A 16,059-nucleotide genomic window follows, 5' to 3' on the forward strand; every position below is an offset into this window, starting at 1 on the left:
ATCTTCTTTATGCATTCATCTGTCGATGGACACTTAGGTTGCTTCCATGTCCTGGCTATTGTAAATAGAGCTGCAGTGAACATTGTGGTACATGACTCTTTTTGAATTATGGTTTTCTCAGGGTATATGCCCAGTAGTGGGATTGCTGGGTCATATGGCAGTTCTAATTTTAGTTTTTTAAGGAACCTCCATATTGTTTTCCATAGTGGCTGTACCAATTTACATTCCCACCAACAGTGCAAGAGGGTTCCCTTTTCTCCACACCCTCTCCAGCATTTATTGTTTCTAGATTTTTTGATGATGGCCATTCTGACTGGTGTGAGGGGATACCTCATATCCCACTGATGTTTTTCGTTAATTCAGTGGAGAGTAAAAATGTTTCCTTCACATCTCCTCAAAGGGATGGAGAAATTCTTAGGTGACTCAGGCAATCATGTACTCTCTCTTCTTGGTAGAAAGGTCCTCTACTAATATCAAACCATAGTTTTTAAAACTAAAAATACTAGTGAAATCATTTATCAATTTTTCACATGAAGATGGTTAGGTCAAAATGTTCAAAAGAAAAGGGTTAAGAGAAACTTTCAGATGTTCTCACCATGGGCACATGAAGGAAGACACTTCCTGTGAGAACAACCATCTTGCCAAGAGCAAGGATTATGCTCTTATTCATTTTTGTATCCTCAACACCCAGCACAGAGCCTAGTACATAGCAGGTGTTTGATGAATGACAAATTTACAAAATCAGAATTCCTCCCCCAAATAAAGTGTGATTTGTATGTTATTTAAATGACAAGATTACTTAAAAACACCATTTCTATTTCTCCACTGGCATCTATGTATATTATCCTATCATAAAGTACCATGAGGGTTAAGCTATTTCAGATAAGATCCCAACAGATGCATGTCAGGGCGACTGAGTCAGGCCTCATCACAGGGGCCTCACCTACTGCACCTGGGAACCGGCACTGTTCCTCCAAACAGCCTCCTTCGTTCAGCCTTTCCCATGCGTGCTGGGCCCACGGAGCCCAAAGCTGCTGCAGTGCCGTCCTGCATACATCATGTCTTGCGTAGGAAGACTTCCTGATTTTCATGTTAGTTTTTTTCTCCTTCTGCAATTATTTTATTTCTGCATTGTTTTAGATTTATCAGCAGTCTGGGAGAACCCCAGTGGGCAGCTGGTAAAAACCCTGTGGCTTGCTGGAGAGAGAGCTGCAGGGTGAGGTTGGCCCCTGACCTTTGAGCCTTGTCCCCAAACCCTTTCCCTCTTAATGCTGCCCAGGGTTGGCCTGTGCTTTTCCAGGCCTCACTCGGCCCTGCTCCCCTTCAAGCAGAGGACGCTGAATTCTACTTCTCTGTTTTCCTGCTGCCGTGTAAGCCTGGTTTCACTGCCAGTCCCCTGCAGCCCCCTCCAGGCTTGTGGAGACTGACCCAGAAAGATAAGTTCCCCAGTGGAGTAGGAGGAGATGGGCCAGAGGGTGAGAGCAGGAGGGACAGAGGCTGGCAGGAAGGGAAAGAGAAGGAGAGGAAGAGAAGGCGCATGAAAATAATAACAACACTGGGAATAAATAAGGCAGCCTGCCAACTGGCAGGCTATTTTCTGACACATCAGCTCTAAGCCACTTCTTTGGCATTTGGAACACTCTTTCCTATAGAAGCATCGTAGCAAATGAGACTGTTACTCAGCTAGCACTGGTTCAGTTCATGCTTCAAACTACTTGAGTCACTTCGAATTGAAGAGGCGTTGGAGGGTTTTCTAGGTCTCTGACTATGTCCTGATGCTGGCATCTTTTTATGTGGGGAGACAAAAGGAGTAAGGAATACATCTTTCTTCCCAGAACTATGGCATCTCCTCATCACGCACACAAATATGAGACCTTCCCAGAGACCCCAGCACAGCCATTAGGTTCTAAAATCAGACAATGCCTGTTATGCTGCATTCTTTTCCCTAGTGCTATATACATTTCAAAGGATTTTTACATGTATTATCAGGTTGGAGTTCATCTCCATGGAAATTCTGTGAACTAGGTCATTCAGGGAGTACTATCACCTGCCAACAAAAGTTTCAAAACACGTCCATCCAGAGTATAAAGGGCCACCTACTGCCTAGCACAATGGGTGAAACAAGACACAAAGGGAGGTGCAAAATGATTGAATTTCAGAATCCAGGGGGAGAGGAGGAGCAGGATGTGCTTACGGAGTATACTCTGCCTGCAAGGACTCTGCCAAATGCTCTACATGTATTATCTTGATTAATTTCCTTCTGCAACAAATCTGTGTTGTAGGAACCCCCAGTTATAGATGAATCACAATAGTTAAGCACAACTAGTGTGGGACAGTGACGTTAGCCCTGCGTCTCTTTGGAAACCAAGCTAGCCCTGCTTTGTTCCAGAGCCTGTTCTCTGGGCCATGACACTTGAATTACCTCCTGAACTTTCCAAAAGCTTCCTGCAGGGGAACATCTGGTCACATATAAAGGACCAGGAGCTGGGGAGACATCAGACTTTTCACCAGCAGCAGTGGGAGCTAGAAAACAATGGGACGTTTGTTTAGAATTCTGAAAGAACTGTTTACACCCTATCAAGCTACACACTGCAAACTCTCCATTAAGTGCAAAGTAGAACAAAAACACTTTGAGATAGATGAAGTCTCAAAATGTTTCCTTCCCACTCACCCTTTTCCTGGAGTGACTGGAGGATATGCTTCATTCAAAAAGAGGGAATAAACAAAGAACAATTGGAGCAGGTTCCAGAGGGAGTTGGGGAAGGGATGGAACAAGATATAGTATCTGACAAGTTTGCCTGGGTGGAAAATTGAACTGAGAGGTATTTTACATAGTTATTGGAAAGGCTAGCAGATGCAAAAACAGAAATCTGAACAAGAAAGGAAATGCAATCATGGCACACTACTGGACTAGATGTGAACAACAATTAGACTTTCTGTATGACATTCTTTCTATATGATATACACATATATGAATAGGAAAAAACTGAGTATGTGTTCAACAAAAGTTATATTGGTAGGAAGGAGAAGGGGAAAATGTAAAGTATGAGGGAAGATAAGCGACATAAATCTTTATTACTCATAACAGGAAGCCAGTAGACATGAAAATTTGAAATATCAAGAAATAGAAGAATAGGCACATTATTTAGAAGAATTATGGTAAATACCAGAAGAAATACCTAAAGTAGAAAGTAATTTTTCCTGGAGAGGGGGAATCAGACTGGAAAAAGTTGACCAGGGTCTGCTGCTTTTCATTACAACTTGTTCTATTTGGTTCTTAACACTATGTATTACTTTGATATAAATGAAAAACACATTAGAAAAAGCAATATCTATCAGAACCATGTCTTTCCCATGCGGAAACCAGTCTATCTGCAAATCAACAGGCAAGATTTGCTAAAATGCAAAGTAAATTTCATTTAAGAATTACAAATTCAGGACTCATTTGTGAATTAGTTTTATAATAGTGAATTTGGTTAAATTACAGTTTAAATGAGAGATTTTTCAGTTGATATGTTCAGTAATTTCTATCATCTTTTATCCACTTATTCTAATGTATCCAAAAACTATAGCTTAAGCTTTTTCAGCAACCATTTTTTGCAGAGGGATGAGACTCTGTGTATGTATCTTATCATACAGATAGACTGGAGTCCTTCAAATAAGCCTTTACCTCCAGGCTTTTCCTGTCTAAGGAAACTCTTCAGTAAATTTACAAGGCACTAATCATTCATTCATTCATTCAATCAATATTATTAAACACCTACTATGCAGCAGACACTAATTCAACATTTAGTTATAAAATCTCATTTACTTCCATTTTATGTGCACAACCAACCAGCTGGAAAAGCTTGACCAATGAACACGAAGTTAACTGTAACCTCTTCACTGGGCCTTCTACTTCTTTGTATTCGCTGCATGGATGAGTGCAGTGCTGACCCTTCATCACTCTGTGTGTAGCAATCATGGGTCTTCTTTTCGAGCACAGCCTTAGCTTTGCTCACTAGGTCAGAAACTCTTTGATGACAGAAACCACATCTTAGTCAACCTATCTCACTGGATCACTGGTTTGGCATCATGTAGGAACTCAATAATTATTTTCTTTGTTTTTTAATATTTTTATTTTATATTGGAGTATAGTTGATTTACAATGCTGTGTTAGTTTCAAGTGTACAGTAAAGTGATTTGGTTATACATATACATATATCTATTCTTTTTCAGATTCTTTTCCCATGTAGGTTATTACAGAATACTGAGTAGAGTTCCCTGTGCTACATAGTAGATCCTTGTTGGTCACCTATTTTAAATGTAGTAGTGTGTATATGTTAATCCCAAACTCCTAATTTATCCCTCCCCCATACACCTTTCCCCTTTGGTAACCCTAAGTTTATTTTCTAAGTCTGTGAGTCTGTTTCCATCTTGTAAATAAGTTCATTTGTGTAATTATCTTCTCAATGGATAGTATCTTCACAAGCATTTTCTGAGTGAATAAATAAGTAAACAAGTGAATGCCAATAATGAACTTTTTCTATATCTCAGTCTCTTTTAACCCCATTAAAACCCACTTTTATGGTAAGAGTATGGCCATCGAATCAGATCATTTCAACTTTTCTTAAATTCTCAAGAGCCAAGAATGATAATATTACAGAAATTACTTCTTGGGGGACTATGTGAAAATGGGACCCAACTCCATTATTCCCTTTCGAAATAACATAAAGCCTTTGGAAAGTTCTTAGAAAAAACAAATTTTCAAACAGACCCAACTTCTTATTCTTTTACAACAGGTGCCAATAAATGAAGTCATTTTTCTAGAATAATCATCATAATTCAGGATAACAGATTTGCTTTATTTTCTAAAAACCCAGTGCTCCTTAAACAGTGAGTCTCAAAAGTTGCTTCCTTGACTAATATGGTGCCATTTGTAGTGGTGTCTACTCTGCTATTTTCAGCATGATTTGCTTAGATTGGTGGGGAATAGAACAATAAAAAAAGCAACTTCACGCATACCCATTAGTATAACTCAGTTACAGCCACATCACCACCATGGTTCATTTGACTGCTGAACTATACTATGATTCCTACAATTTTATTCTTTTAGCTTAAATATTGGTGAAACACCTTGCTGGGGCTACGATGGGATAAGGTTTATTTAAATTAGTCTCAGAAGTAAAGAAATGAACTGGCTCAAAAAGATATTTCCATTTACAGTCTTTCGAGTTGCAACACAGTTCCATTTTATCGTCGTCTGAATTTTATATCAAAATTAATTTTGTATCTCCAAGTAATTTTACATATCAAGTAAAACTGTGTATCAGAGGCATGCAGACAGGGAAGTAAACTGAAAGAAAGTATATGCCCCAAGTTTAAAGTCTGTTCTGGCAAATGTAGGGCTGATGAGATTTAAGTTAAGTACAAGCACTGGGGGTCCAGCATGAGCAAGCAGATGTATTGCTCAGTCACTGCAGAGAATATGTTAGAAAAGGAGGTTCAGGGGAGCAGCTGGGAAGTTACTCTGGTCTAGGTGGTCAGGGATGGACCTCGGGGGTGGGGGGGATTGATTTTAACAGAGACCTGAAGGATGAGTTGCCTGGCCTGAGTCTAGGGAAACTTAAGAAAAGCATCCCAGGCACAGGGAACAGCAAAGAGAAGGTAGTGGGAGAATGTGGTGTGTTTGAGAAACCACAGGAATGTTCAGAATTTATGGTGGTGAGTTTGTTTCAAACCAGGGATTAAAGCTTTGTAGCGTTAGCACTGGACTATGGCGTGTTTAACACTACGGGACCCAGTGTAGTGATGTGGTTCTTTGGGGTGACGATGGCAAGCGCAGTCTGAGGGCAACGTGCAAAGTGCACGCCATCTTCCCACCGCGCTGAGAGCAGGGTGGGGAGGAGGAGCACCCTACCGGAGGGAGTGAGATCACCTGGGTTCTGGTCACTCATGGGCCACAGACTTAGTGGAACCCTAGTTAACATCCCTTGATGTCTCTGGGCGTCAGTCTCCTCCTACATAAAGTGGTGGGATAGGATTATATAAACTCTGAGACAGAGACACAGCACACATGCCTCATCTTATACACCAATTCCAATTGGTAGCAATGTCTGCCACTGGCCCAGTTTTAGGATTGTCCTCAGTTAGCGATGTCTGCCTCTGGACCAGGGATCACAGGGGTATCCACAGACCTGCCAGCCCTGCTCTGCTCTTCTTTTCCAAAATATTCTGTGATCATATGAGAAAGAAGATTTGGCATATTTTCACATTACAGGTATATGATCGGCTTGAATTTCCTGTGCATGTTTTCTTGCTAGTAGAAGAAAGAAATAGTGAAATACCTAAAAAGGCATAAAGCTGGGCAGGAAGAGGAAGAAAGGAAACTTAGGTTGTGGATGATACCAAAAGGGGTAAAGGGTCTTCAACAAGTTCATACTAACACATTTTAAGTATTTGGATTTTCCTTCCAACACACATAATTTTGAAATGAAATCTGTTTTTCGGACCTAATTTGTCAAATCTAGATTGGCTAGATTTCAGGTAGCTTATAAACAGCTAATGTAGGCAAGTGAGAAACATCCACCAAGCCTCTGCTGGAGCCCGTGGTACCAGGGGTGAACGTATCCCGCCCACCCTACAGGACAGAGGCCCAGAGCTGCCCTCTCGCTCGCTCCTCCAAGAGGGGAAGTCAACATACAAACACACTCTCCTTTCTTGTTCTTGAATCTTGTACTGACAGATCATTCAGAATTCAAATATCTAAAGGATTCTAATTTAGACTGGGTTCTGTTAGATTCAGGGAAAAAAACAATCGCGCTCACACACACACACACATCCCAAGTTTTCAACTGCCCACTCTCATCTTTCAGGGCTGAATTCCACACTCTGAACTGCCACCATACGGAGAGCCCATGCCTGATCTGTCTTACGTTCCTTTCTCTTAATTTGACAACTTCTCTGTCCTCACCCCAAGGCACTTAAATATCTAGGCACAGATACAGATGCTATAGATACAGATATGCCGTTTCCTGAGTCAAAGCATCTTACCTCAAATCCCCATCAACTGCTTACCGATGATGCCAAAACAATACTCCACAAACTTCACTGCAACTTAGCCTTTCTAAATGTTAAGACAATGAAAGGGAAATGTGACCCCAACATTGCAGAAGTTCTACAGAAACTGGTCTTTTCTTCAGGTTGCTCTACTGACCCACAAGAATGGACCTTTCCCTTTAAGTGGGCTGAAAAATGAACTGACTAATATCAACTGCGTCTGCTCTATCTTCCTTCCGTTTTTATAATACCGATAATAATTTGCATTTAAGTGGCACCCAACATTGAACACAGCATTTAAAAACCATATCATGGAGGGGCTTCCCTGGTGGCTCAGTGGTTGAGAGTCCACTTGCCGATTCAGGGGACATGGGTTCGTGCCCTGGTCTGGGAAGATCCCACATGCTGCGGAGCGGCTGGGCCCATGAGCCAGGGCCGCTGAGCCTGCGCGTCCGGAGCCTGTGCTCCGCAATAGGAGAGGCCGCAGCAGTGAGAGGTCCGCGTACCGCAAAAAACAAACAAACAAACAAACAACAAAAACCATATTATGCAGCTTGATCTTTGGTGAGCCCCTGGTGTTGTAGGTGGGAAAAGCAAGCCTCTGAGGGTAGAGCAATCTCAGCTGCCCTCCGCCACCTTCTAAACCCTATACTGGCAGCAGGTCCATCAGGCCGTGTCTGTCCTCTAAGCAAAACGCCGCTTTACCGATTTGGCTGTTTCAAATTAAGGCAGCTGCTGGTAGCCACCCAGACATGTTCCTTGAAGAAGCCCTCTCTATTCCTGACAGTATCATAAGTGACGACTCTTTCACTTCTTTGTTTTGTTTTGTTTTTAATTAATTCCCCTCTGCCCTTTTACTTTGGTCACACTAGTCCACTGCAGTTACTGATGACACACCTGGTGGAGCCCAGTACATTCCTGTGAGTCAGCAAACCGTGGTGCTACCCACATTCCCTCATTCCTGGAGGTAGAGATGACACCTCTTTTAACATGAGCTAGCTATCAACTATAGCCATCAACTGTGACTGATACGCCTGAAAATGGGGATAAATCAATCCTTCCGCCATCTGTTCAATCACAGAGGCTGGGGAGACCTAGCAAGAGAAATTCCTGAGTTTTTTTATTTAGAAGCTCAAACACTGTCGGGGTTACCAGGCTACTACCTGACGGTGGCCTGACTCAGCCCAGGGAACTGCTAAGTCAATCAAGTACAGGTCTGTGTGTGGGTCTAGTTCTAGGTGAGCAAAGCAAGTTCAACAAAATTCAAGGGTTCAGGGAGCAAAATTCAAAGGTCAGCCTCTGCTACATCCCTGCCCTGGTTTTGTGGAGGATGAAAGGGTGGTCAAGTGATGCTATTCTTGGTCCCCAGTCAGCTGAAGCTGGAACAGCATAAACTTCAGGTCTTGAAAGGGAGAAGGACCCTACGGTCTTTCCCCCAGCCCATGTCCTCTGCCTGCCTTCTGTCTGTGGAAAAACCTTAGCCAATGAATAAGTTTAATCAGAGAAGTGAGAAAATGCAGAAGCAAAGGAAAACAAGACTAAGTAATAATAGTTTAGTCATTAAGCAAAGTTAAGGACCTTTAGTCCCTCCTCAAGGGCTAAAGATCATACTCTGAGCCATATCCTGTGAGCTGTCTTGTAGACACCGAAACCCTCACCAGGTGGAAGAAGTTAACTACAAGATGCCATGACATAAGCAGCCGCAATTCCGAGAATTGGCCTCAGAGAAATAGAAACAAACCGACCCCGGAACTGAAGACTAACTGTACCTAAAACAATCAAGGTGACAGCGGTCAGACCACCGGTGACCAATTTCAAGATGACAGCCAGAGCTGACTGTGCTGTTTCTGCATGTAGCCCCTCCCTCCATCTATAGAAGCTCCTGCCCCCTGGTTGTCAGTGCAGGGGAGCTGGCCTTTGGACGGGTATCCACCCCCGCCCCCGGTTGCCGGCATCCAAAATAAAGCAAACTTTCCTTTCCACCAGCCTGGCCTCTTTATTGGCTTTTGTGCAGAGAGCAGCCAGACCCCACTTTCGATTACAGTCTGAGTGACATAAATTAATTTTTCCTCAATAGTAGTAACCAATCATTTTTAGAAAATATACTTCTAATTCACCCCACTTCAACTTTCCTGTTCTGGGAACAATACTGTACACTCCAAGGAACACACGCTCTCCTTTTTTTATTGTGGTGAAACATACACAATGTAACATGTACCATTGTCACCATGTTTAAGGGTACAGTTCCGTGGCATGAAGTGCATTCACACCGCCGTGCACCCCCTCCCGGTAAAGGATGCCACCCGCTACATCACATTTTTATGAGGAATATTTTACTAACCTCTCACTTCCTGTTGCTGATACTCTTTGTTTTTAAGGATGGGGTGTGAAATCCACATCCACGGGTGATGCTTGCGGAGCTGTGGGAGCAGGTAGTGGGTTACAAACCCCACAGCGCCAGCCAGGGCAAACAGCACGATGCTGAGAAATGGCTGCGACAGAAGAGGGTAAGAGTCAGTGTGTAGCCTGAAGGACGGGGAGGGATGCCCGCAAAGAACACGGAACGCTGTCCTCCCTCCCTGCTCCTCCTAACGCATACACAGCCAAATGGGTTCTTGCTTCAGGCCTCTGAACATTTCTCCCATATCGCATGAAGTTGATCTCTGTGTTGAGAACCACCGAGACAGAGTGGAGAAGAGGCTGAGACATTCTGCCCATTAGAAAACATTTTCTTGTTTTTTGTTATTTTTTTTTTTTAGAAGAAGGGATGGAGAATAACAGATTTAGCTAACAGACTTTTTCTCATTGAAAGGAAAGTGAGACAGCAACTGTCTGCAAGCACCTTCAGCCAGAAGTCCCATCTGGAGCGCTCTAATTTTGTTTTTCCAAATGAAAATTATGTTCCAATAATCTTTTTGGCTCTGTGACCTCTGTCTCACTTCTGATTCAGTGAGCCCTCCCTTCTCTGCTGGTAGAAGTGAGTCGTGAGCCTGTCTTATTACTGCTGACTGTCCTCACGGTGGATTCCACGAAATGTGCAAACAAAACAACTCCCCGGGTGGGGAAACAGAAACGGTAGGAACGCATTCTGTGATGTGGATCAAACCTCCTCTTGGACATAACTCGTAACATACCTGGATATATTCCTTCAAGCCCTCAACTGGCCTTTTCTGTACTTCCTCTGGCTCCACCATCCCGCCAATAGTCTGGAGCTGCACAGTGGGCTTTGTTTATTACAGACAATAAGGAGGGGGTAAGAATGCAGAGCCAAATGGGTACATACTCGCAAGGACAGGAACACAGTGCTGGCACTGACTGCAAAGGACAGAATGGCAGCCACCGAGCAGATGATGAGATCGGATTTTAAGATATCCTTCTGTAAACAGAAAACAAGGGTATAGTTTGCTCTTCTGTTTCTCTCAGCTATTCTGGGTGACCAGGTAAATCAGGGGACAGGATCTTGACCCTGGATAAGCTACACCTGCAGCCCATCACTTACCTGATCAATTCCCAATGGCACACACTGGATGGACTATTTGCCACCTCCTGTTTGAGGAATATCAGGGAAACTAAGGCAGAGGGTGAGGAAGAGGAAATGCGGACTGCAATGCCTCCATCCGCTAGCCAGGGAGAGAAGAAAGGTTTTCTACCTGTGGAAGAGGCATAAGTTTCTTCTCTACAAGCAGATCAGATGCAACATGCCCAGGTGTGATAAAGGAGGGTAAAGTGCAAATAATCTCTACTTGGCTTTGGCATAGCTTATATTTTAACATGCGCACAGCCTGGGTATGCCGAACAGAGGCCTCTTACACGTTTACCTATTTCTTCGGCCCAGAATAGATTTTACATTTTAATTCACCAGTCAAATTGGGTAAAGGCCATTTCCAAATAATTTAAGTATATTTATATTATGTACTCATGTACAGAAAATGAAATGTCAGTAACTTGCTAATAATTTTCCATCATGCAAAATCGTGGTGTGAGCAGGCACTAGGGAAACAAAGCAAAGTTAGACAAAAGAATGTTATTAATACTGAAGATATATGAAGAAAGGCGTGTTAGCTCAATCAGGGTACAATATTGCTGACTGATAGAGCTAAAAGGAACATTAAGGGATCATCAAATTTTTCCTCTCTTCAGAGGCCAATTAGCTGCAGTACACAATTATTGAACATTTTAAGGTATCACACACTGTTATTTGAAAACTCTGAAATCATTAAATATACCAATGTATCGTATTGAAAAGGAATTATGCCTCTTAAACAACTGTTTTGAATGTTATCTACCAGAAAATCATACAGAATATACAACTCTGTTTCCCTACATCCTCCCTTTTTTCTTTTCATACAAACCGTACACCCGTTTACCTACATTTCCTCCCTGACCTTTTTCTTTTCTTGCCTTTCTAAAATTAAAATGTGGAGTTCCTTGCAAGTCATACTGCTGGCTTTCTGACTGAATTGATATCCAAAGTGATGGAAAGAAATCAGGAGGGCAGCTTAAGTGGAATAAAAACAACCTGAACCATGTGATGAAAAATCAACACGGCTTGGTTGGGATAATCAATAATACAGTGAAGAGATACATTCTCAACATCAATTACCAATTAGCTGCTAAAGTTGTTTTGAATTTCCACTCTCAAAAGTTTACAATTCACATACAAGTATTAAACAGATAAGGAATCGTAGTGATAAACCAAATTCTAAATTTATTCTTAGTAATGGTAATCTGATTTTTGAGCAGGGAAAATCATTGGTTTTTAATTCTGAATCTACAAAATTTTTGTGATCAGACGTGTTCTTGAAAATTTACTACTAGTAAATGGCAAAAATTTATTATCTCCTTTCAACCCAAATGCTTACAAAAGGCCAAACCTTTCCAGAGGAAAGTTCTGTAATTCAATGCATCTTTAGGCTGTGGAGATATGTTAATTTTTATTTCCTATTTTTCACTGACATGGTTTATGTCACTTAAAAATTGCTGAATGCTTATCCAAAAGGAAGATACATATTTTCCCAAATATTCTAATTTAAAATTGTGTCATCTTTAATTGACCACTCATCCCTGTTTAAAGGCAAAAGAGTGGGCCACCAGGGCAAGTGTTGCGGGGAGAAGGGTTGCATTTGCACGTTTCTTAAAGCAATAGGGAGAATGACCTCAGATTATTTTTAATTTTTTTTCCAAAGTTGGACAATATACAGGAAGTTCACTGATTTTTGTCAGTGTCATCAGTATCCCCTGTAAATACAAACCTTTATACAGCCTCTATTTATTATCTTTCTGTCCATTTCTTTTCTTTGTTGTAATTTTTAAATAGCTCTATTGAGATATAATTGACATCCAAAAACCCTGTGTGTGTGTGTGTGTGTGTGTGTGTGTGTGCGCGTGCATATATAGAGAGATATGGTGTACAATTTGATGACCTTTGACCTATGTATATCCCCATGAAACCATCACCATAATTAAGATAATTAGCATATTCATCACACACACCCCAAATTTCCTCTCCTGACCTTTTCTAATCTATCTCTCTCTTCTCTCCTCACCTATTCTCAGATAAACACTGCCCTGCTCCATCACTATAACTTGTTTTCATTTCCTAGAATGTTATATAAATAGAACTGTAGACAATGTATTCTTTTCTGGTCTGGCTTCTCTCACTAGTATAATTATTCTGAGATTAATCCATGCGTTGTCTGTATCAATAGTCCATTCCTTTTCGGTGCTGTATAGTATTCCTCTGTGTGGATGTACCCCAAACTGTGTTAAACCATTCACTCATGGATAGACATCTGAGTTGTTCCCAGTTTGGGGCTATTATAAATAAAACTGCTATGAATATTCACAGACCTGTTTCTGGACACATGCTTTTGTTTCTCTTGTGTTAATACCTAATAGTAGAATGTTTGGATCATATGGTAGGTTTAGGCTTAACATTTTAAGAAACTGCCACATGATTTTCCAAAGTTGTTGTAATCATTTTACATTCTCACTGGCAGTCTGGAGGGTTCCAATTGCTTCGTATCCTTGACAAGGATACACACTTGGTGTAGTCAGCATTTTTTATTTTAGCCATTCCAGTGGTTGTGTGGTACAGTGGTTCTCAACCACTGTCTTCTCAACAATTGTCTCAGCTGGGGACAATCTGACCTCCCAAGGGACATTTGGAAAGTCTGGAGACATTTTTGTTACATTTTGGGTAGAGGAAGAGTGTTACCGGCATCTGGTGGGTAGAGGCCCGGGATGCAGCTAAACATCCTACAATGCTCAGGATACTCCCTGACAACAGAGAATTATCAGGCTCAGTGTTAATAGTGTGAGGTCAAGAAAGCTTGATATAGCAGTATCTGATTATGGTTTTAATTTGCATTTTCCAATGGCTAACAATGTCGAGCATTTTTCATGTACTTAATTTTTTAAATGCCATTTACAATAGCATCAAAAATAGGAAATATTTAGGGATAAATATGACAAAAATATGCAAGACCTGTACATTGAAAGCTATGAAACATTGCTGAGAGAAACTAAAGAAATAAATGGAGAGATATACCATGTTCTTGGATTTGAAGATTCGATATCGTTAAGGAATCAATTCTTACCAAATTGATTTACAGAGTCAATGCAATCCTAATCAAAATTCTAACAGGATTTTTCTGTACAAATTGGCAAGCTAATTCAAAAATTTATTTGGAAATGCAATGGACCTAGACTAAGTAAGACAACTTTGAAAAAGAAGAACAAAGTTGGAGGACATTCTATATCTGGTTTCAGAACTTGTATGTGCAAAACTACAGTAATCAAGTATTGATGGTATGGGCACAAAATATAAATCAAGGTTAACTGAACAGAATAAAGCGTCCATAAATAAACCAACATGTAAATAGCCAACTGATTTTAAACAAAGAGGTCGGGACTTCCCTGGTGGCACAGTGGTTAAGAGTCCGCCTACCAATGCAGGGGACACGGGTTCAATCCCCGGTCCAGGAAGATCCCACATGCCGCGGAGCAACTAAGCCTGTGAACCACAACTACTGAGTGTGAGCTCTAGAGCCCAAGAGCCACAACTACTGAGCCCATGTGCCACAACTACTGAAGCCATGTGCCTAGAGTCCGTGCTCCACCACAAGAGAAGTCACTGCAATGAGAAGCCCGCGCACTGCAATGAAGAGTAGTTCCCACTCGCCACAACTAGAGAAACCCCGCGCAGCAACGAAGACCCAACGCAGCCAAAGATAAGTGAATAAAATTAATTATTTTAAAAAAATACAAAGAGGTCAAGGTAAATTGGCACCTTTCCCCAAAATAAGGTAGAGGATAAATTTTTTTAACGAATGGTTCTGGAGTAGTTGAATAGCCATCAACAAAAACAAAACAACAAAAAACTCCTTTACACTTAACTCACATCACGTACAAAAATTAACTCAACCTACCTCATAAATCTAAGTTACACTATCAAATTTTTCAAAGAAAACATAAGGGGAAATCTTAGTGACCTTGGGTTTGGCAAAGCTTTCTTAAATAGGACACTAAAAGCTGGAATTATAAAAGAAAAAAGAGTCATAAATTGAATTTTATGAAAATTTAAAACATTTGTTCTTCAAAAGACTTTGTTACAGAATGAAAAGGTAAGGCAAAGCTTGGAAAAAAAACATTTTCAAAACATGGATCCAACAAAAGACTTTTATCTATAATATATAAAGAACTTTACTAATCAATAAGAAGTCCAACAACTCTTCCCTATCCCATTCCTAGCTGCACATGGGCAAAAGTTTTGAACAAACTCACCAAAGGAGATGGCAGATGGTAATTACTGAGCTTTTTCCTCGTGGTGCCAATGAATAAAAATATAGATGATTCTCTTAATATTGGTGAGAGTAACATCAGCAAAATAAAAAGGAAATGACTCCCTCTTTTCCTACAGCCACCAAAAAGCAGATATTATTTTGCTCCAAAAATTGTATTCTTGAAAACATTTTTTAAAAGAAACCTTGAAAGACACCTGGACCTTAGAGATTGTTGCTGTGTTTTCTGGGCCAGTAATTTTTGCCTGTGGATGCTGAATCATAGTTCTAGCTGTAAACACAAATGTATATGGTTTTTCTATGAATGTTTCACAAAGGCCTAGTCTTAGTGCACATATAATTTTCTACCTTTTTCAACAGTAGTTTCTTTTGTAACCATTATAAATATTATTGTATAGACTTACTAACAGTATCTTACTGGCTAAATAATTTTCCATCTTGTGATGCCATACACATACACACCCATACATACACAAAAGAGTATCATAGTGGACACTCAAAGTATTAATTTAGTGAATGAAACTGAATGCAAACTTTTGCTAACTGCTAGATATTAGCTTGCCTTCCTTTTTTTTTTTTTTTTTTTTTTTTTGCGGTACACAGGCCTCTCACCGCTGTGGCCTCTCCCGTTGCGGAGCACAGGCTCTGGACGTGCAGGCTCAGCGGCCATGGCTCACGGGCCCAGCCGCTCCGCGGCACGTGGGATCCTCCCAGACCGGGGCACGAACCCGTGTCCCCTGCATCAGCAGGAGGACTCTCAACCACTGCACCACCAGGGAAGCCCTGCCTTCCATTTTTTACCCTAATGAAGTATGCTGCAATCATTTTCTTTTTGCACCTAATTCTTTTTTCATATTTTGAATTAATTCTCTAGAAAAACCTATGACAGAGATTTACTATATCATAGGTTATGAATATTTCACAATTCTTGATAAATTATGCCTTACCAGATGATTGTAATAATTTACACAAATACAATGTCTAAGAGATCTCATCTTGTCACACTTGGCAATATCATTAATTTATCCTGTGCTAATCGAGTGGAACAAAAAATGCCATCTTGGGCTTCCCTGGTGGCGCAGTGGTTGAGGGTCTGCCTGCCGATGAAGGGGACACGGGTTCGTGCCCCGGTCCGGGAAGATCCCACGTGCCGCGGAGCGGCTGGGCCCGTGAGCCACGGCCTCTGAGCCTGCGCGTCTGGAGCTTGTGCTCCGCAACC

The 16,059-nt window shown here is 41.2% G+C and overlaps 1 protein-coding gene across 1 annotated transcript in view; it reads right to left on the minus strand.

Moving 5' to 3' along the window:
* The window catches only part of PCNX2 (pecanex 2), a 302,561-nt gene that overhangs the window by 113,740 nt on the left and 172,762 nt on the right, over window positions 1–16,059 (minus strand). The window contains 2 exon segments of the mRNA XM_055081202.1: window positions 9,380–9,530; window positions 10,322–10,414. Of these exon segments, the coding sequence (XP_054937177.1) occupies window positions 9,380–9,530; window positions 10,322–10,414 (244 nt within the window).

Source organism: Physeter macrocephalus, chromosome 20 (assembly GCF_002837175.3).
Source record: "Physeter macrocephalus isolate SW-GA chromosome 20, ASM283717v5, whole genome shotgun sequence".
In the NCBI taxonomy this organism is placed as follows: domain Eukaryota; kingdom Metazoa; phylum Chordata; class Mammalia; order Artiodactyla; family Physeteridae; genus Physeter; species Physeter macrocephalus.